This window comes from Rhinatrema bivittatum, chromosome 6 (genome assembly GCF_901001135.1).
Source record: "Rhinatrema bivittatum chromosome 6, aRhiBiv1.1, whole genome shotgun sequence".
In the NCBI taxonomy this organism is placed as follows: domain Eukaryota; kingdom Metazoa; phylum Chordata; class Amphibia; order Gymnophiona; family Rhinatrematidae; genus Rhinatrema; species Rhinatrema bivittatum.
Window position 1 is genome coordinate 177,029,313 of NC_042620.1, and position 21,846 is coordinate 177,051,158.

General features: G+C 41.5%; 1 protein-coding gene across 4 annotated transcripts in view; it reads right to left on the reverse strand.

Moving 5' to 3' along the window:
- The window catches only part of ARMC8 (armadillo repeat containing 8), a 311,684-nt gene that overhangs the window by 158,785 nt on the left and 131,053 nt on the right, over positions 1-21,846 (reverse strand). For all 4 annotated transcript variants that reach the window (XM_029606184.1, XM_029606183.1, XM_029606181.1 and 1 more), the window contains exons 12-13: positions 18,563-18,658; positions 226-308 (exon numbers count right to left, since the gene is read on the reverse strand). In XM_029606184.1, coding sequence (XP_029462044.1) covers positions 226-308; positions 18,563-18,658 — 179 coding nt within the window. The remainder of the gene's footprint in view (positions 1-225; positions 309-18,562; positions 18,659-21,846) is intronic.

Below are 21,846 nucleotides of genomic sequence, written 5' to 3' on the forward strand. Positions count from 1 at the left end.
CCAAAAGCATTAAAAAATATAAATGCATGTTTAACTACTGCATAACTCTTACTGATTTGATTTTTTTTTTTTAAGTAGTAATATATTTTGTGGGCTTTATTTTTATTGGTTCAGCAAAACATTTAGCAAGTCAGTAGGCTACTTAGCTTATTTCACGAAGGACCAGTGGGGAAACGGAGTTAAACACACTGCAAATTATGTTATTCAGACCATGAAAACTCATACCTGACTGCAGCTAACCGCACCTTGATACTAGACTCAGACAAGCCATTCACAATTCGGTCCATCATATTTTCAGTCTCAATGATCTGGAGAAAAAGGTTAATGCTGCATAAATAACAACATGGAGTCGACAATCCCTTCATTTATGCTTGTAAATGCAAGTATTTTCTTGTGTGATGTATATTAATGCCAAATACTGCATTTGACAAGAAGTGTTGCCTTGCTTAGAAATAGCAACTTGGGTTATTTTTCTCCTGTTGTGAGGGGTCAAACGGCTTGTCAGAGAAAGAATAGCATTCTCCTCTGTTTGTCACTTATTGAATTATGCATCAGGAAGTGGGAGAGAATTTCACTTTAACAGCCAGGCCTAATTAATCCATACATGTTTCTAATTTAAATTTATATTTTAATTGAAAACATTCTGGTAAAACCAGACAAAGCTTTGTATTAGATGTGTTTACCAGTTTTTATAGACAACACATATATTGTATTTGTGTGATAAAGAAGTTATGGATTATCTAGGTCTGAATATAAAAGAATGTTGAACAGATAAAAATAATTACAAATTATAAATACAAAAAATACATTCCATGAAGTAGTGTAAAATGAAGGTAAGAGTTTCTCAATTCTACATATTCAAGCGCCTGGGAATTGGAAACCCCTACAATTGGATACAAAACAATAAAGGTAATTTTCAAGTCAGTTTACTGACTTCAGTGGTAGCATACAATTGAGAAAGGGGTATATTTTTGCCATTATTCTGAAGATGGAAGGGGGAAGGGCATTGGAATATATGGCTTTAAAGAAGAGACGATTATTAATGTACTAGGCCACCTACAGGAAATAAAAGCATTTAAATTTCTTTTTTAAATGACCATGTAGTGCTGTCAAGTTTCCCTACAGACACAGACTGCTGCAACACAGATTCCATTTTAGATTTGGTGCATGCGATCCACCTTCGTTCTAGCAGGCAGCTCGAGAAATGAGATTGAGGGCCGATTTCTGCTTCTCTTCCCTTGAACATGATACCAGCATGGTCAAAGCAGTGACACCAAAGACCACAGGGTTTTTCAAAGTTGATTCTTCCAGATGATCATCGCAGAATCGGAGACTTTTGAAGGCAAAGGATTGATGATTACTATATATATTAACAATGAAGGTCTAATTTCCCATTTCAAGTAATCTCAACATGGCCTAGCTTCCATAAAGAGTTCAGTGTTTGCATATTAGTAAGTACAAGCATGTTTATACAAAAAAAATATGAAAATAATTTGCCTATGAAACTTGAGGCAACCTGCCTCAAAACAGTATATTCTGGGAATAGTTGATTATGTTGCCCTATGTCCTAAAAAGTGTCATTTACAAAATTAAAAGCACAGCCAATTAATGTCATATGATGTCATCACAATGGTGCTGTTCTCATACTGTTCAGCTGTAATGTCAATAGAGAAATCATCAATAGCTGAATTTAGCCTTGGTAATTGTCCTTAGGATTATGAAGTAAAATTTATTTCACATTTTACTTCAGATATGAGGAAGAAAAACCAGGACATTAGAACTTTAAAAACCTTACTATATGATATAAAATGTTTACTTACTAACTTCTGTTGCTACTTGTGGCTGAATCGCTTAATGAGTCATAAAAGTTGTAGCTGTTTTTACAGCATAATTTCAATTTTTCAGTCATGTTAATTTTTTTTTTTATTATATGTGCATCTTTTGGGCTAATAGGATGAAAAGATTTTATCAGTCAAGCCAGTCAGAGGGCAATCTCCAAAGGCAAATACTTATTTACCCGGATAAAACTGCCTTGACAAAAAACTGTCCTGTTCACAATGGCTACAACTGCATGCAGGCTTTCACAACGTGCACGCTTTTATCCACATTAAACAAAAAAAAAGGAATGCATTTAGGGGAGGGGAGGGAAGCAGCGATTTGATTTTCAGAATTACACAGATTATTTTAGCCCTGATCAAACACCTAAAGAAACAGCAGATACAAATGTACACAGCCACTTTGCACATGTGTACTTGTAGCTAATTAGCTACAAAATGCAACAATGCAGGCTATTTAAAACTGCACCTATAATGCATTTATCCACAGCCTTGCTTTCTTTAAGAGACAATAGCTCATATAGCCCTGTCAATGTGATATATTACTACAGATTCCTTAAAAAAAAATAAAAACAACAAAGAAACAGCTCAGAACCTATAGCTGTGGTTTGATCCATACCATCATCAATTAAAAATGTGAAAATTATTCTATTTTTGCTTGAAATGCATAGTCTATATTTATTTTATTTTCTACTGCCTAACATTAGGAATTATTTAGTCATTAAGAAGTATCTCATAGTCTGAGCATGGTTTCCCCTAAGACTCTGAAACAGAGTGGCTCAGCTTTGTCGTGATATCATAAATGTCTCAGAGGCAGCAAGGATGACCAGAAAAAGTGCCCTCTGCTTGCCACAGACACAAATATAGCATCACTACTACATTGGTCCACAAATTTCATTTTTGTAACAATATATTTTCGCACTTGGAAATTTAAATCAGATTGTTAGCATGCCTAGAACAGTAACAGGTTCATAAATTTAGGTGTACAAGCATTACTCTTCTTTTGATTTAATACCATTTATTTATACAGACTTAACTACCCTGCCCCTCTCCCCTTCCCACCCCTCCTCTCCAACAATAAGAAACATTTGGATTAACTATAGAGCAGAAACTTAAGATGAATAGAATGTAAAGTACAACAGCAAACCTTTTCAAGTTCAGCTGCAAAAGAAAAAAGTTACAAATAATATCAAAATAGAGAAATAAATGTGGACAAAGTTGAACAAAAATATTTTATCCTGTTACTCTAGTATGGGTGGATGGCATGTGTTTTAGATATTTATTGGCTGTTTATTGATTTTATGTTTTATTCTTGAGGCATTTGCTATTTTATTGAATTTATTGTTTTAGTGCTTGTTCAAAGATCTGGAATATGTCTTGGTTTGCTTTTATATTTTACTTATATTTTATTTTATTTATTTGCTTTTGTATACCAACATTCTTTGGGGTACATCAATCGGTTTACATGTTGGCGTGGAGAAATAGTAGGACGAGCATGTCTTACTATTTTACATGGACAGTTAGTACAATTTTAGGTTTTTAATCAATGTTTTCTTGCTGTTTGTTTGTCTGGCAGAGGTAATTGTTGCTGCAGCCTGCCTTGGGCAACTTGTCTAGAAAGGCAGTTTATAAATTATTAAATTAAAACAGAAAGACCCAAATATAATGCATGCCTATGATTTCAACTGATCATACAGTGCTCAGTGAACAGTATGAACTAAGCCAGATTTTACTTTGAGCATAATTATTGTCATATTTATTTTATTTAGGTTTAGCTCATGCCTTTTCATTGGCAGCTCATTCAGATACAGTAGGTATTTTTCCTGTCCTCAGGGAGCTTGCAATCTTGGGGATGAGAAAGGGCTTCTACCTATTCAATTGTGGCTAATTAAGTTCATGGTAAAAATCTGTCATGATACAAACTACACCCATAATGGGAGTCTCAAAATATTGTTCAATAGTGTCTCTCCTTAAAACAACAGGACCCAGAAAGTTTGCTACTGCAAACTTTGACTACTAGAAGAAACACTTTGCAACACTTATTTTGGAAAATATCAGTTCATGATGAAGCAACTAGGATTGATAATAAAAAGAGGGGCTCATTATAGAGAGGGACACTATGAGGTCCATATTCAGTTATTGTCCAGACAGTAAATTTATCCGGATAAACTTATCCAGCTAACTTTGGAGGCATATTCAATAGTGCAACTGCACTACTGAATATATCCTGCTATCAAAGTTGTGTCTCTTAGCTCTGCTCTATTTCTTTTTATGCTAGCTATTTGATATGTATTGGATTTGTATGTGCTATGTATGCCAAAAAAGCTTGTTAAATAATGGAGACATTACTTACCTGATAATTTAGTTTTCTTTAGTGTAGACAGATGGACTCAGACCAACGGGTTATGCTCCCCTGCCAGAAGATGGAGACGGAGTAAGGCTGCAAAGCTAACATCACAGTACATATATCCCTGCAGTGACCTCAGCCCTCCAGTATTCTCTTCAAAAGCCACTGTGGACATACTAGTGAAAAGAAACTTGAAATGAAATTATCAGGTAAGTAATTTCTACATTTCCTAGCATGTAGCCAGATGGACTCAGGACCAATGGGATGTACAAAAGCTACTCCCGATCATGGCGGGAGGCTGCCTGTGGTCCAATTAACACCACCCTTGGAAAGGTTGAATCCTCTTGGGCCTGTAAGTCCAGGCGATAGAACCTGGAGAAGGTATGCAAGGAGGACCACGTTGCCGTTCGGCAGATATCAACAGGAGACAGCAGTCTAACTTCCGCCCATGAGACCACCTGAGCCCTAGTGGAATAAGTTTTAACCTGAGAATGTAATGGCTTTCCTGCCTCCACATAGGCTCCAGTGACTACCTCCTTAATCCAGCGAGCTAGGCTAGCCCGCGAAGCTGGTTCACCCTGCTTCCTTCCACTATGAAGGACCGGGTCTGAAACTTCCAGATACCACACCAAAAGTCTACTGACATTCAAATTCAAATGCACAATTAAACTCTGGAATTTGTTGCCAGAGGATGTGGTTAGTGCAGTTAGTGTAGCTGTGTTTAAAAAAGGATTGGATACATTCTTGGAGAAGAAGTCCATTACCTGCTATTAATTAAGTTGACTTAGAAAATAGCCACTGCTATTACTAGCAAAGTAACATGGAATAGACGTTTTGGGTACTTGCCAGGTTCTTATGGCCGGGATTGGCCACTGTTGGAAACAGGATGCTGGGCTTGATGCACCCTTGGTCTGACCCTGCATGGCATGTTCTTATGTTCTTACAAGGCAGTATTCTTCCACATCCTTGTGCTTATCTAGGGATGTCAAAGAAATGAACTGATTCAAATGAAACTCTGAGACTACCTTGGGCAAGAAGGATGGAATGGGACAAAGCTGTAATGCTCATGGAGTAATCCGGAGGAATGGTTCCCGACACAACAATGCCTGTAGTTCAGAGATGCAACGAGTGAAGCATACAGACACCAGGAACACCATTTTCAAGGTTAATAAATGCAAGGAAAGGCTGCGCAGCGGCCGAAAGGGGGCACTTATCAAAACTTCCAATACTAGATTAAGATTCCACAAAGGAACTGGCAACCGCAGGGGAGGCCGAAGGGGCTTCACTCCTTTCAGAAAACGGGCCACATCCAGATGAATCAACAGGGAGGTTCTGCTCACCTCACCCCTGAAAGAGGAGAAAGCCACTGCCAGTACCTTCAGGGAGTTGACAGCCAAACCTTTATTCAAGCCATCCTACAAAAATTCCAGAATAAGTGACATTTTGACTGCCTGAGGGAAGACATGGCGTTCCTCGCACCATGCCTCAAATACTCTCCAGACCCGCACATATGCTAGGGATGTGGAGAACTTCCGAGCACGGAGTGAGGTGGCAATTATCACCATAGAATATCCTTGCCTCCTCAGGTGAGCCCTCTCAAGGGCCAGACCATAAGACAGAATTCAAGTTCGATCCTCATGAAGGACCGGCCCCTGCTGCAGCAGGTCCCTATGCCGAGGGAGGCACAGAGGGTTCTCCACCAGGAGTCTCTGCATACCACCGAGACCTGGGCCAATCTGTAGCTACTAGTAGGACTAATCCCCTGTGGTGTTTGATTCTGCAAATGATCTTGTCCAACAGGGGCCACAGAGGGAAGGCGTATAGTAACTCTACTTCTGGACAGAGCTGAATGAGGGTGTCGATTCCCAGGGACTACAGATCTCTTCTGTGACTGAAGAATCTGTGAACCTTCGCATTGTGAGATGCGGCCAGCAGGTCGATGGATGGGAGGCCCCAGCGATCTACTATCATAGAAACATAACATAGAAACATAGAAATGATGGCAGAAGAAGACCAAATGGCCCATCCAGTCTGCCCAGCAAGCTTTCATACTTATTTTTCTCATACTTATCTGTTACTCTGACCGCTAAGGTCAGGGCCCTTATTGGTAACTTTTTGGTTCTAATTTCCTTCCACCCCCACCAATCGATGTAGAGAGCAGTGCTGAAGCTGCATCAATGTGAAGTATCAAGCCTAATTGGTTAGCGCAATAAGCAAGCTACGCCCACGCATATTTGTTTGCCCAGCCTGTGAATTTAGTCCTTGTTGGTTGTTGTCTGAATATAAATCATCTTTTCTTCATCCCCCCGCCCCCGCCATTGAAGCAGAGAGCTGCTTGGATATGTATTGAAAGCTAAGTACCAGGCTAATTTGGTTTGGAGTAGTAACCGCTGTAACAAACAAGCTACTCCCAAGCTTATTTGTGAATGCAGATCCTTTTTCCCTCATTTCCTCTTGCCGTTGAAGCGTAGAGCAATGTTGGAGTTGCATTAACTGTGTGTAGGTTTATTGAATAAGGATAGTAGCCGTCATTCCCATAAGCCACCCCCATGCCTCTTCTCTTCATTTCATTCACATCCTCAAGACTTTATGGATCCACAGTGTTTATCCCATGCCCTTTTGAAATCCTTCATAGTTTTGGTCCTCATCACTTCTTCCGGAAGGGCGTTCCAGGCATCCACCACCCTCTCCATGAAGAAATACTTCCTGAGATTGGTTCTGAGTCTTCCTCCCTGGAGTTTTAAATCATGACCCCTGGTTCTGCTGATTTTTTTCCAACGGAAAATGTTTGTCGTTGGCTTTGAATCATTAAAACCTTTCAAGTATCTGAAAAACTGTATCATATTATCTCTGTTCCTCCTTTCCTCCAGGGTATACATATTTAGATTCTTCAAATCTCCTCATAAGTCATTCGATGAAGACCCTCTACCTTTTTGGTCGCCCTTCTCTGGACCGCCTCCATCAGTTGAAAGGCTTTGTCCGACAACACCCACTCTCCTTGATCCAGACTATCCCTGCTTAGGAAGGCTGCTCTGATGTTGTCTTTTCCTGCGATATGGGAGGCTGAGATTATCCGTAGATGTATTTCTGCCCATTCCATAAGGTCTATCTATCACCTGTGACACTTGCTGGCTCTTGGTTCTTCCCTGTCGGTTGATGTAGGCTACAGTCATTGCGTTGTCCGTTGACCCGGAGTCTGTGGCTGAATTGTAAATACGCCAACCTTATTGCCCAAGCTTCCAGGTGATTGATGATCCAGAGGGATTCTTCTTCCGTCCAACGTCCCTGGACCGAGAGTTCCTGACAATGAGCTCCCCAGCTCTGGAGACTTGTGTCTGTTGTGAGAACCAGCCAGTTCGGGGAGGACTGGGACAAAACCCTGTTCAGATGAGCCTCCTGCAACCACCACTGGAGGCAAGAGCAGACTCCCATCACTAAATGGAGTTGAATTGAATAGTCTTGAGACTGCAGCACTACTTCCAAAGTTGCCGCCATCAAACCGAGAACTTGGAGATAGCTCCACCATGGGCATATCGTGTTCATCAATTGACGCACCTGGGACATCAACTTCCATATCCATGTGGTCGGAAGGAAGACCTTGCCCTGCCTGGTGTTGAATTGGACTCCCAGATATTTCAAGGACTGGGAAGGCTTGAATCTGCTCTTGTCCATGTTTACTACCCAGCAGAGTTCCTGAAGCAAGGAGGTCACCCTGTTGGTCACCAGGAGGCTCTCTTCCAAGGACTTGGCCTGGATCAACTAGTCATCCAAATATGGGTGTATCAAGATTCCCTCTCTTCTCAACACTGCCGCCCTGACCACCATAATCTTGGAAAATGTTCTGGGAACAGTAGCTAGACCAAAGGGCAATGCCCGGAACTGATAATGGCGACCCAATACCACAAAGCATAGAAAATGTTGATGTTCTTGATGGATCGGAATATGTATGCAGGCCTCAGATAGGTCCAGGAAGGTTAGTAACTCACCCCTTGTGAGACTGGAAAACTGGGCATCGAAATGGCAGATGAAATTTAATGTGGATAAGTGCAAGGTGATGCATATAGGGAAAAATAACTCATGCTATAGTTACACAATGTTAGGTTCCATATTAGGTGCTACCACCCAAGAAAGAGATCTAGGCGTCATAGAGGATAACACAGTGAAATCGTTGGTTCAGCATGCTGCGGCAGTCAAAAAAAGCAAACAGAATGTTGGGAATTATTAGAAAGGGAATGGTGAATAAAACAGAAAATGTCATAATGCCTCTGTATCGCTCCATGGCGAGACCGCACCTTGAATACTGTGTACAATTCTGGTCGCCGCATCTCAAAAAAGATATAGCTGTAATGGAGAAAGTACAGAGAAGAGCGACCAAATGATAAGGAGAATGGAACAGCTCCCCTATGAGGAAAGACTAAAGAGGTTAGAACTTTTCAGCTTGGAGAAGAGACGGCTAAGGGGGGATATGATAGAGGTGTTTAAAATCATGAGAGATCTAGAACAGGTAGATGTGAATCAGTTATTTACTCTTTCAGATAATAGAAAGACTAGGGGGAACTCCATGAAGTTAGCATGTGGCACATTTAAAACTAATCAGAGAAAGTTCTTTTTCACTCAACGCACAATTAAACTCTGGAATTTGTTGCCAGAGGATGTGGTTAGTGCAGTTAGTATAGCTGTGTTTAAAAAAGGATTGGATAAGTTCTTGAGAAGTCCATTACATGCTATTAATTAAGTTGACTTAGAAAATAGCCACTGCTATTACTAGCAATAGTAACATGGAATATACTTAGTTTTTGGGTACTTGTCAGGTTCTTATGGCCTGGATTGGCCACTGTTGGAAACAGGATGCTGGGCTTGATGGACCCATGGTCTGACCCAGTATGGCATGTTCTTATGTACAACCATTATCAGGGAGCGTAAGGTTTCCATGCGAAAATGACTCACTCGTGACAGTTGACACTCTTGAGGTTCAGGATGGGGTGAAAGGAACCTTCCTTCTTGGGTACGACAAAATTAATGGAATAACACCCCGTATTTTCCTGGGATGTAGGTATTGGGATTATGGCCCTCATCCTGAGAAGCCTTAAAAGCGTAATTTCCACTGCCTGCTTCCTGTGCTGGAAGTGACAAGGAGACATCATGAATATGTCCCAAGGAGTGCTGTGAAATTCCAGCACATATCCTTGTCGAATGACTTCCAGTACCTATTTGTTCAAAGTCATCTCGACCCACCATTGGTAAAAGAGAGACAGTCAACCCCTTATTCTCCTCGTTCCAAGGGTAGGTCGGTAAAATGTCATTGGGCGGCTCAGGATGAGCCTGAGCCTGCCCCTCTCTTGGGCTGCAGACTACAAAAGGACTGAGTTCTCCCAAATGGCCGAGACCTCTGAAATGTCGAGTTTCCATAGGGGTGGAAACGTCAAGAGCTCCTAGACCAGTCCCTCATTAGCTAGGGGCACTGCAACTGCTTCCTTTTATCTTCTGGTAGGCAGGGAACTGGAGATTTGCCCCATTTACTGTCCAGTTTTTGTAATTCGTTTTCATATAAGAGTGATCCTTTAAAGGGCATCTTTGTAAGATTGGCCTGGGAGGTTGCAACGGCTGGCCAATTCCGAAACCATAGCTGTCTTCTGGCCGCCACCATTGAGGATACTCCTCTGGCCAAAGTACGAACTAAATCAGAGCCCATGTCTGCTAAAAAGGCAGTGGCGGGTTCCATAACTGCTCTGGAATTCACCCCGGAGTCATCCACCTCTTGAGAAAGAAATAGGTACTAATGAGCTACCAGGGCACAAGAAGCAGCAATCTGTAAGGTTATTGCTACTGTCTCAAAGGCTTGTTTAAGGATAGACTCCATCAGTCTATCATGTGCATCCTTTAAGGCCGCTCCTCTCTCGCTGGGGTAGTTGTTCACTTAGAGACGGTGCAGACCAGCGCATCCACTTTTAGGAAACGCACACACTCTCTCACTGCTGGATCCAGTGGGTACAGAGCTTTTAATGCTCGACCCCCTTTAAAACTTGCTTCTAGGGCATCCCATTCCAGGTCAATCAACTTCTGGATGGCTTCCAGTACAGGGAAGTAGCAAGAGGCTTTCTACAGGGAAATCAGAATGGGATTCTTCTTTGGTTCCGCTATAGAATCCGCCCCAGGAACTCCCAGCGTCTTCAGGGTCTGGAAACCAGGGCCAGCAATTCGTCTCTATGAAAGAATCGTAACATGGCTCAATATGGTTCCAAACCGGGGGGGGGGGGGGATTTCTCTTTCTTCCAAGGGATCTAGGTCCTCCTCTTCATCTGTGCCATTTGGGAAACCCTTGGTAAGGCGCGGCATGCCTTGAGGTCTGCTGATAGGAATGGGAGAAGAAAGGGTTACCAGCTGTGGTTCTGTCTGGATAGGGGCAAGCGAGGTAGTAGACTGCGCCTGTACGAAGACGTGTAGCCCCTGGAAATATTCCACCCAAGAAAATGCAGCTGGGTCCATGCCTATCCCAGGGGGAACTGGAGTGGGTCCGTCCAGCTGAATTTCCCTCTCCCATGGAAGATCCAGTCAAGGGATTACTCAGATCTGGTGTACTTCCCATTAAGGCTGTGACCAACCCATCGTCTGAATGGGAGGAACTGGGCTTAGCAAAAGTCCAGGGAGGCCAACTCTCCTTGGGTTACTTCACAGTACTGACACAAGTTGGAATCCAGGTCAAGCTGTGAAGTCCTAATATGACAAGCAGTGCAGAGAGCAAGGCGCTTAGATTTTTTGGTTGCCGACACCATTGGCGGCAGTAACTGTGCATTAATTGGCTCGCGCTTAAAAATTTATGCGCACAAATTTCGTGTGCCTAGGCAGAGTGAGGCAAGGTGCACACACAGCCTGTGCACCCGGCTTTTCTTGTATCCTGTGTTTATCAAGTTCGGCCCGTATGTACGTGTCCGACGTTACATGTGCGGCGCATGCACAGAGCCAAAACACTGCACGTACCGACGTCCTATTGAGGGCAAAACAGCACATGTGAAATATGGCACTGCCACGGCCTACCATGCGGACTGCTGACCAAACCTAAAACGGGGTCTAGCCCACCGGGGGTGGGGGCGGCTGCTCAACTCGCTCAGAAGCCCACTTCCCTTTATCCCAACGAGATCGGGAACATCATTGGTATGGTGCGCCGAGCTGTGAGGCCAGAGGAAGTATTACCAAAACCCATCTAATCGTCTCTGCACCGGGGGGTAAATCTTCCTTTTTTTTTTTTTAAAAACGTACTGGCTGAGTACAGAGACTGTCTCTGGCTGCAGGGGGAAAGGGCTTTGCTGTCACCGCCGTGCTCGGCTTCTTGAACCCACTGTCTTTCAGCTGTCTGAGCAGCAAAGTCCATGCCAGGAACCGGCTACCAGACCAAGACACACCTCTGAGGGACCTCGGAAATCACCTCAGGAATTCTCAACTGGGGGAGGGAACATTAGGTATCACCGCAGGAGACTGGGGCTCAATTTTCTCCAATTCAGAATGTAGAATTTCTCCTTCCAAAAAGTACAGCAATCCCCATAGGGAGAGGTATGACTACCATCTGCTGGAGATAGAGAATACTGGTGGGCTGAGGTCACTGCAGGGGTATATGTACTGTGACATCAGCTTTGCAGACTTACTCCGTCTCCATCTGCTGGCAGGGGAGCATAACCCATTGGCCCTGAGTCCATCTGGCTACAAGCTAGGAAAAGAGTTATTTAAAAAAAAATTAGCTATCTAGCTTCATCCAGCTAATTTTAGGCCAGCTCTTTGGTCCGAGCAGAATTAAGCCGACTAAGTTATCCGGCTAAATTTTAGTTGGATAATATGATAGCCGGCTATGTTTTAACTGGCTAAGTGCCCAAATATTCATTTAGCCGGATAACTTCTGAGTTATATGTCTAAAAGTTCCTGAATATGGACCTCTATATTTTTAAGCCTGCCATTCTCTTTAAAAGGTTAGCAATCAGTTTATAGGGAAAATAATTTTAAGAAACATAACATTGTTTTAACTCATGAGCAACTCCAACAAAAGCTTCATTTCCTCCTGTTTTATTCCCTTCATACTGAAAAAGGGCTATGAGAACCTATATGAATTTGGGATGTTCTGAAAAATATTGAATAGCACCAGTGAGTCAATCCATCTTCTAATTCTATGAAACAAAGTTATTAACAATATTTTTGAGAATGGAAAGATTTGTAATGTCTACAAGGCATGACCATTCCATGAATGGGAAATAAGAATGTAGCAAGCCCCTAATACTCACCTATAATTTTTACCACAGTGTTTTTGAGCTACCACACCATAAAACACTAAACAACTGTACAGCAAGCAAAGAGTTTCATCTTTAACATTGTTCTACAAGGCATCCTCACAGAACCAGAGTCCCCGTTGTACTGTGGATAGATGCACTCTCAGCAAGTTTTCATGAAGTAGGCTTTAAAACAGAGCCTTACATACTTGGAAAGCATTTAGAAAGTTAAGGTACTAGTAAGATGAGCTTTCTCTACAAAAGAACTTTTAATGGAATTTAACTTGCAATGTAGAGAAAGGAACTGGAGGGAAATAAAGTACAATATAAAGAAATTGATTAGAAAAAAAGGAAAGATTTGAAAAATAAGGCAAGATCTTAATGAGCAGAAGTATAGCTTAGTGATTAGAGATCCAGGTTCAAATTCCACATCCACCTTCCCCTTGTGGGATTATGAGCAAGACCCTTTCGACCTCTTTAGGACTAAACTCTTTGAAGACGGTATCTTTTAATATTGTGATTTATATGCTGTATATAGGGGACAACCCTCTATAAGCTATAAATATTCTAAATTACTGGTGCTTCAGAATGCATTATAAATTCTCTCTCATCTCACAATAAAGTATTTTGCGATTTAAGTACAGCTTTGGTTCGATAAACATTTTTCTAAAATCTCTCTCCTTCCCTCCAATCTTATCCCCTGTCATTTACTCAATCAAAATAAAATTACTAAGGAACACTTGCAGTCACATATTGATCTTTAAAAACTTCTGAATGTTCACAATTTTACCTAATGTGATTATTTGGGTTATTTGAGAGCAAGGTTTTTTGGGCGATTCTTTTTTTTTTTTCAATAAAACATACCTAAATTCAAAAGAATAAAAAAAGACAGGTATAGTTATGGTTAAAATATTCTTAAAAGGCACATATTCAAATAAAAATATATTAGCTAAAAACAGGTTAACGTTCGAGTGGGAATACAAAATTATACCAATCAGAGTCAGTAGGAACATATCTGGAGTATATTACATGTCAATGTGAATGATTTTCCTGTGTCAAAAGTTTTACTGTGTTATTTAAGAGATCATCTAGTATCTTTTATGATCTTTATTATTTCTCTTCCCAGTATCATCTGGCAAGAAATAATTCAAAATAGCAAGCAGGATGAGCAAAAGTCACCATTAAAAACAAACCTAGCCACTAATTTTCACCACTAATTAGTTCTACAATAAACCGAACTCAGAGTGTTATTTTATGTTAAGTTAGCAGTGTCTGCCATCCTGGTAGCAAGACAGAGATACCAGTTTCAAAAATAAATTCCACTAATCTAAGTCAAGCCCCAGGGTACAACATTTAAAATTGTTTTACCCAACAATATTTAGTAAATGATTTTTGTATTTTTTAGCCATTATTTGCATCTGGTACCCTTTAGAATAGAATCTGTTAAATTGGTGTGTGTTTATTCATCTCCTGACCCCTTCCATTTCTAACAACACATCTCTCAACTAATTTGCAACCATTGGGTTTTACATTTCCAACTCCTGGCATCCTGCTTTGTCATCACAAAATGGAATAGTACAGATCCCTGAATTGCTGAAGCAGAGTACTAAAAAAAAAGCAAAACCCAAAATAAACAGGACTGTGGATGAAAGTGTTGCAGGTGGATTAAAGTTAGTTATGATGTGTGTTGAGCAGATTCTGTGGTGTTTGAAACTATGACATGTTTGTAGCAATATATGAAAGTAAGGCTGTGCACACAGAACAGGACCATCTCTTTCAAAATTGTCTGCTCTGGGAATTCCCTGAATGGCTGAGTACCTCCTAAGAGTGGGATCAGCTCTTCAGAATGTAAAAAAAAAAAAGATTAAAGAGAGTTCTCTGTGGCCCCAGCTGCATTTTGCTGGTAGCGCTGCATGCAACAGCATGACACAGAATACCCAGTTCCAGTTTAGCACCCCTTAGGGCCAACAGGGTTCTGACACATCACAGAATAGGAAAATTCCTGCTGGCAAAACAAAAGGCATTGAATTCAGCCTCAGAAGAGACTCTCTCAGTCAATAGGAATAGCCAAATTGTCTAAAAAGGTTGGAGTACTAGCAAGAGAAAAATGGGGATCCAATGAGGATTGTCTTCTATGTTATATATGTTAGATTTTTGGGTGGGAAAAAATAGTTAAAACGTTTGTTATCATTCAGTGAATTACCAAAACATTGATCTTTGGATATCTACCATATATGATCTAAAAGATTCCTCCATGCATTATGCACTCAGAGTAATGAAAGCTCACAAGGAAATTATCAGTACAAGCTATGTATTACTTTTTAATAATGTTTATTTTGCTGTTATTCTTTATCCAGCTCCCCTAGGACAGCCATATAAATGAGAATCCTACAAATGATGTTACTAATATAAAGTCTGATTCAGGTCATTGACAAAACTGTAGCCAACATGCTCTTTGGGAGCAGCCTAAAGATTTTTACAGTCAAGTACAGAAAAGTAAAATTCCAGGCATATATCACAGGTGTACTAGTCCTCACCACAGGACCTAAGGCACTGCTTCATGCACAGTAAACAGACACAAGAATTGTATTTGAAGTATACCTTCAAAAATAGAACTGTACAACTATTTATTTTCACTGGAGAAATCCTTGATAATTTTGCTGTTCATGTTTCCTTGCCATGAATTTAACATAGATGCTTAATTTGGTTTTTATTGTCGTTTGGCAAAAAGAGAAGAGATTAATTTACTGCTTCATGGCTGCTATACATGCTTTGGAAAACAAATTTTGCTTTAGAGTGCTTAAATCTGCCTTTACACCTGCAACAGTGGTCATTCAGCAAGGTCAGGTGGCCACTGACCCATCACACTTTATATGAGCTTGTTAGTACGGTTAACATAGATCTAGGTTACATTTATACTGGTGCTCACCTTTGCATAGGTCAGCACAAACCAACTTTGCAAACATTTGTAGGATTTTTAGCAGACCTCTCTGAAAAATGCCTCTCCACCTCTCCCCGCCCCCTTCTCCCACCGACCTTAATAAAATGAGACAGGGTGGCTTCTGCTAGCAGAACAGTTTAGAGCCTGCCATTTGGGATGACAGTCAGCAAGTCCCATGAAAGAAAAAAACAAACACAGCCATGCTTCATAATGTTGCAGGCCCGCTGTGCCCCCAAATGCACCCCCAACCAGGAGGAGGTAAACAGATCTTGTGGTGAAATTAAAAATACAGTTTAGTAGAAAGCAACAACAAAATAACTTAACCTGGATTATTCTACAAGAACTTCTGAATCCTCTCTCCACTCTTTTTTTTTGTTGTTGTTTAAGGACAAAGGAGACTTATTTCGGGAAGAAAGCAGCATTGTAATTTTTACTTACTGCACGTTTCTAACAAAACATGAAGCTACATAGAAGGCAAAGAAAGGCTTTCTATACATGGCCAAGATTTATTTCACTGTGACTTTTTCTGTTCTTTGCAATGCTCTGTAAAATGTAAATGCATTCATTACCTGTTTTCAGTTAAAACCTAGAGAACATAGCAAAGTATCTTTTTGCATATGGTGAAATTCACATAGAAGATGTAAAAAAAAATAGCATCAGGGAGAGAGACAAACAAATCTCTATGCCTTATCAGAAATGAGAAGGTTCTAATAAAACCTCATTTACATAAAGATTTGGTTAATATTCAGCATTTGCTAGTGTTACCCATGGAAACCTAAATTATTAATATGTAATCCTCGCTTTAAAAAATTCTCTTTGCCTCCGGTATTTTCAGCAGTTCCCTAGCTTTGTTTTCTAGAGTGGCTCGGGTGCTGTGCCTCAGCAGGATTTTGACTTTCAGAATGCAACAAGGCTGGCAGTCAAAAGACAATTCATGAGGCAAACCAGCCACAACTCGTTCTTCCAAAACTGAAAAATTCATGTTCCCCTCTCCAACACCATTAAGATTCAGATTTCACTGCCCCATTTTCCCAAACAGTGCACCCCCTTTCATTCCCACTGAAGAATGGCAGGTGCATGCCAATCTGGTGATAGGTTTGCAACATTTTATGATCTGAAAACTCTTTCGTCATTTCAGAAATTGTGCTGCCAAACAAACTAGGATCTATGGAGACAGGCAAGGCAAGAATTCTTGTCTTTATTCTGATTAGATGGGAAAAAAAATAACAGAACTATGTACGTGTTGCACACCATTTATTTTTCATAGCTCTTGCATAAATATTAAGCAAATTACGTTTAAACTTTCTGAAGAACACTTTACAACGGTCTGCACGTTCTTGGCACTGCTGTGTCACACACAACATCCTTCATACATAATCAGCAAATCTTTTTTCTCCCCCCCCCCCCCCCCCCCAACTAAAGCAACATGTCCACTTTAATTTGGTCATATCTAGGCAAGGCTCATCTTGAACCTCTAGCCCTGTAGAATGATAATCTAGTCGACTCTTGTCACTCACAAGATGTGTTGAGGTTTAGGGAAAAAGTCATTAAAAATATATTTGAGGGTCTACTTTAAGGGTTGGATTTTCAAAGCCATTTCCGTTTTTATGCACGTAAATGGCTGCACTAAAATAGCTTGGGATTCAGGTTGCACAAAAGTACACACATAACCTGGTTATGCAGTACCTTTTACACAAACTTGGGAGAGATGTTCCGGGGGGGGGGGGGGGGGGGGTGGTGGGGGAGGGCCAAATTGGAACTTGCGTGCATACATTTTGATTTTAAAATGTTATGTGCTTAAGTTCGCTTATCATGCCCTCTGGAAGCAGATAGATTTGTGAGAGTACCATGGCACTTACATGCACATTTTCAAAGTGAACTTAATGCACATAAAAGTTTGCTATAAAAATTTGGGGTAAGGTCTGTACATAAAAGGTATGTGCAGACTTTACCCCAAACTGCAGTGTTATAAAATTACCCTCTAAATATGGTTGACAATGCATACCTCAGTGTACCCAATTTGTAGCTGTACTCTTCCTTCTGTGTTACAGAACATGAGTCCCTAATGATATAGGACTAGGATTTAGGAAAAATGCAAAAACATAAAAAGGCTCAAATTTAGTGCCTGCTTGTGGTTAGCTAATGACCAAGATTAGGTGTAAAATGCTTCTATCCAAAGTCAAAATTGATGATTAGAGTAGCTGTAAAGTCAGCCAGTCACCAAATCCCAAGCAGCCCCAAAAACAGTTCCTGTGAGAATTGAAACAGTGGTGGCTGTAGTTTTATCTCTCATGAAAAAGAAGATTTACTTTCAGAATTTTGGAGTGTCTGGATTGGTGAACTTTCAAGGACAAGAGTAAGCCATGGCATAGTGCAGCCAAGAAGAATACTATGGACATTACTTACGAATATAATTACCAAATGTATATGGTATATATCCAGATACATTTATTTCTATAGGTGCGTGATGCGCTTTTATTGCTCTGCATGTATCACTAAAAATTTAAAAAAACAAAACAAAACACCTGTCCTAGCTGCCCATTCTGGGACTATATCTTTCTAGCAAACTCTAACGAGATAGGAGGGTCTGTGCTTTCCTTAGCTGCAGTGGAATATGCAATATCTCTGACCGGGGTTTATAAGGTTGAGAATGCAGATAACCACTTACCCATAAAAACATCATTTGCACAAAACTTTATTCACAGAAACACTTCCACAGTAGCCAAAAAAAAGACATAACCAGGCCACAGAGTGAAGAACAATATACAATAGGACTGAACTTCTGAACAGTATCAGAAGAAAAGCATTTTCATAAATATCTTTTACAGTACTACCATTAGATTGTGCCAAGATGGTTTCCAAGCTTCACAGAGCCATATATTAGATTTCATTGGAACTCATGCAAAAAAAAAAAAAAAAAAGTGCAAGATATGGGTCCATCTCAGTGTAACACAAGAACACACCAGTTACTGGTCATTCCGACACGGTCATGCCACACTATGTTGCTAACAATAATAAAATTAAAAAATCAGCGTCCCATTCATTCTTCAATTATGCTTTAAGTCCCTCTGTTTTACTCTGTTTTTATTCAGTCACTGTTATTTCTCTTCACCACGACTTTCAGGTTGAGGTCACTCCCTGCCTGCTGGCTGTCAGGACGGGGGGGGCGCCCCTCTCCCAGACTCACCTTCTTCCGGATGTCTTCATCATTTGCTCCGAGAGAGGCATAGAGCTTGAAAGCAGCCTGGCGCAGTTCATGAGCATGCTTTAAATCATGGTCAAGCTATTTACAAAACAAAAGAACCAAAATATACAGTTACACCACAAAGGAATTCCTGGCATTCTCCAAACGTGAACATTATAGGGCTGTTACCAGAGGCACAGTGAAGAAAACGTAGGGCAGAACACGTTGCAATCAAAGAATAGGATGCAAGTAGTCCTAAATCAAAACTAGAGATAGCAAATCTCAATTGTTTTCACATACTGACTTGTATGAAAAACCCAGACACTGAGTTATGGCTGAGTCCCTCTAAATGACTGACTCCGAGTATTAAAGAGCGCACCATTGCTATTTCTAGAGGGTAATTTTCAAAGGAACTTCTGCAGGTGAAGAGTGAAATTTAAACTTGCCTGTTAATGTCCTTTCCTTTAGATCTGCCAGACCAGTCCAAACAAGTGGTTATGTCCTCCTGTCAGCAGATGGAGCTCAAAGCTAACTTCAGTGCTTCCTTCAGTATCCTATGTCAAAGCTAAGTGAACTGAAGTCAATTGTTGTTTTGGTTTCCAAATCACTACCGTTGTTATTTTCTTTAAATGTAAACCGTTGTTATACCTATAAACCGGAATGAAGGCTTGTTCCAAACTTCGATATATAAAAGCATACACATAAGTAAATAAATAAATACCATAACCAAAACCTGATACAGCCAAGAAAATTGACTCCAGGTCATTAATCCAGGAAGTAGATCATCTCTATCCCAAGCCATGATTAGGCCAACTACCTTCAGAGTGGGCAACAATGTGCTCGCTGCTAGTTTTCTGAATCTGTCAGACAGAGCCCTTGATCATTGTGGTTTTCTTAAGTGGTTTTTGGACTGGTCTGGCAGGATGAAAGGAAAGTAACAGGTAAGTTTAAATTTCACCTTCCTTACTGTCCCTGCCAGACTAGTTCTAACAAGTGGGATGTACCAAAGCTCCACCCAGACCGGGAAGAAAGAAGCCAAAATAACTATCAGAACTCCTATAACCTAGCACTTCCTGGCCTGTACATTCACATAGAGGTCCTCAGAGCAGGGATGCAACACATATAAGAGTGTTCCCTGCCTTTATCTTCTGGAAAGACAGGTTCCAAATCCACCTATAAGAAGTCCTGCACCCTCTCTGAGTGGGTTGACACTGCTCTGGGATCTGTAAACTCTTGCTGGAATAGCCCAAAGCACTCATTCTTGATTGCTCATGAAATCAATGCCTTAGAAACCACTGTGCTTTATTAGAACACATTAAAACAGCTATCCAAGAAAAAAAACGGTCACCTACAAACATCTCAAAAGTGACCTACAACAAACTTGAGAATGGAAATCCCTTCCCTAGCTACATCGCTCCACTTTCTTTCTGTCATAACTGAGAAAAGACAGATTTCAACAAAAGTGAAACACTATCCTTAGAAGAGGGATAGTTTTGGGCTTAGAGGTACCTTTTCTGTTAAAATTATCAAAGGCCACCAAAGAGACTGACTTCAACAACAAGACTCAGAGATGTCCTACAAGGCTTAAAAGGAAGCAAAGTCCAATCCCTTCAAAACTAAGCTCAGGTTCCAAGCTGAGTAAACCAAGACTTGCATTCTTGACTCCCCAGAAAAAAGTATCCCATCTGAGATATTAGAGAAACAGCTTCCATGACTATGCTGACCGATTGAAGACAGAGAGTTTCCGACTTTGCCCAAATAAGCCAATCATCCAGATATGGATGCACCAAGACCCCCTCCTTCCAAAGCGCCACTTCTACCACCACCAACACCTTGGTGAAGGTGCAAGGGGCTGGGAGTCCAGGTGTATTGGAGTATGCAGATAGGCCTCCGTGAGATTCAAGGACGCTAGAAACTCCCCCTTGCAAACAGCCACTATCACTGAACGCAAGGTCTCCACCCGGAAGTGGGGAACTTTGAGGGCAGCATTCATCTTCTTCAAATCGATGATGGGCCAAAATGCGCCCTCCTTCTTTGGGACTACAAAATAGATGGAGTTGTGACTCGTGCGAAGTTCTGTGGTGGGGACAGTAATCACCGCTCCCAAGCTCTGGAGATGAGCTAGGGTCTCTCGCACTGCCAACTGCTTGCTCACTGGACCACAGGGGAAATTAGAAGAAGATCGCGAACGGTCCGAGCAAAATCTAACACATAGTCATTTCTTATCACACTGAGAACCCACTGGTCCTGCATAATTTTGGCCCACTTGCCATAAAATTGCATCAAGTGACCTCCTATAATAGGAACAACGGAGTGGCCCGGCCTCGCTTCATTGCGAGGACTTGCTGCCGGCAGCCGAGTCTCCTGCAGCTCCTTGAAAACGCCTGCGGACTCTTCGATAGGAATGCCACCAAGACCAACCGCGAGAATAAAACTGTCTCTGAGAACCAGGGGTAGGTCTTACCGGTCTTGATCTCCTGTCCAACCAAAACAGAGACCTGGCCTGAAAAAATCTTTTGGCTTTAAGTCTATCCTCGGGTAAACGGAGCGGCTTGTTATCTCCGAGAGATTGAATCAGTTGCTCGAGGTCTTCACCAAACAAAAGACAACATTTAAAAGGCAAGGAACTTAACTGCACCTTAGAGGAGACATCTGCTGACCAGTTATGCAGCCAGAGTAGTCTTCTGGCCACCACAGCCGAAGCCATAGCTCTAGAAGAGGTACATACCAAATCGTAAAGAGCATCCGCTCTGAAAGCAACTGCCGCTTCAATGCGCTCAGCACTGTCTGCCTGTTCTCCAGCCTTGGGAAGGTGCTCCTGCAGCTGCTGCACCCAGCGGAGGCACGCAGGCTACATAAAGCTGGAACAAATCACCGCACGCAACCTTAAAGCCGAGACCTCAAAAACCCGCTTGAGGTGCACCTCTAACTTGCAATCTTGCATATCCTTCAGGGCCGCGGAACCCACCACTGGAATAGTGGTCCTCTTAGTAACCGCAGATACCGCCACATCAATCTTAGGAAGCGCAAAAGATTCTAAATCCTCCTCCGGAAGGGAATAAAGCTTTCCCATGGTACGAGCGACCTTCAGACCAGCATCAGGCATCCCCCATTCCGCGACGACCAACTTGTGAACCAACTTATGGAATGGGAAAGAAACTGGGGGACTCCTCACCCCATCCAGGACAGGGTCCTCACCCTCTAAGTCCACGTCGCCTTGGGGCATCTTAACCCCCAGCACTTGAAAGGCCAGTGGGAGTAAGACCTCTAGTTCCTCCCTTTTAAAC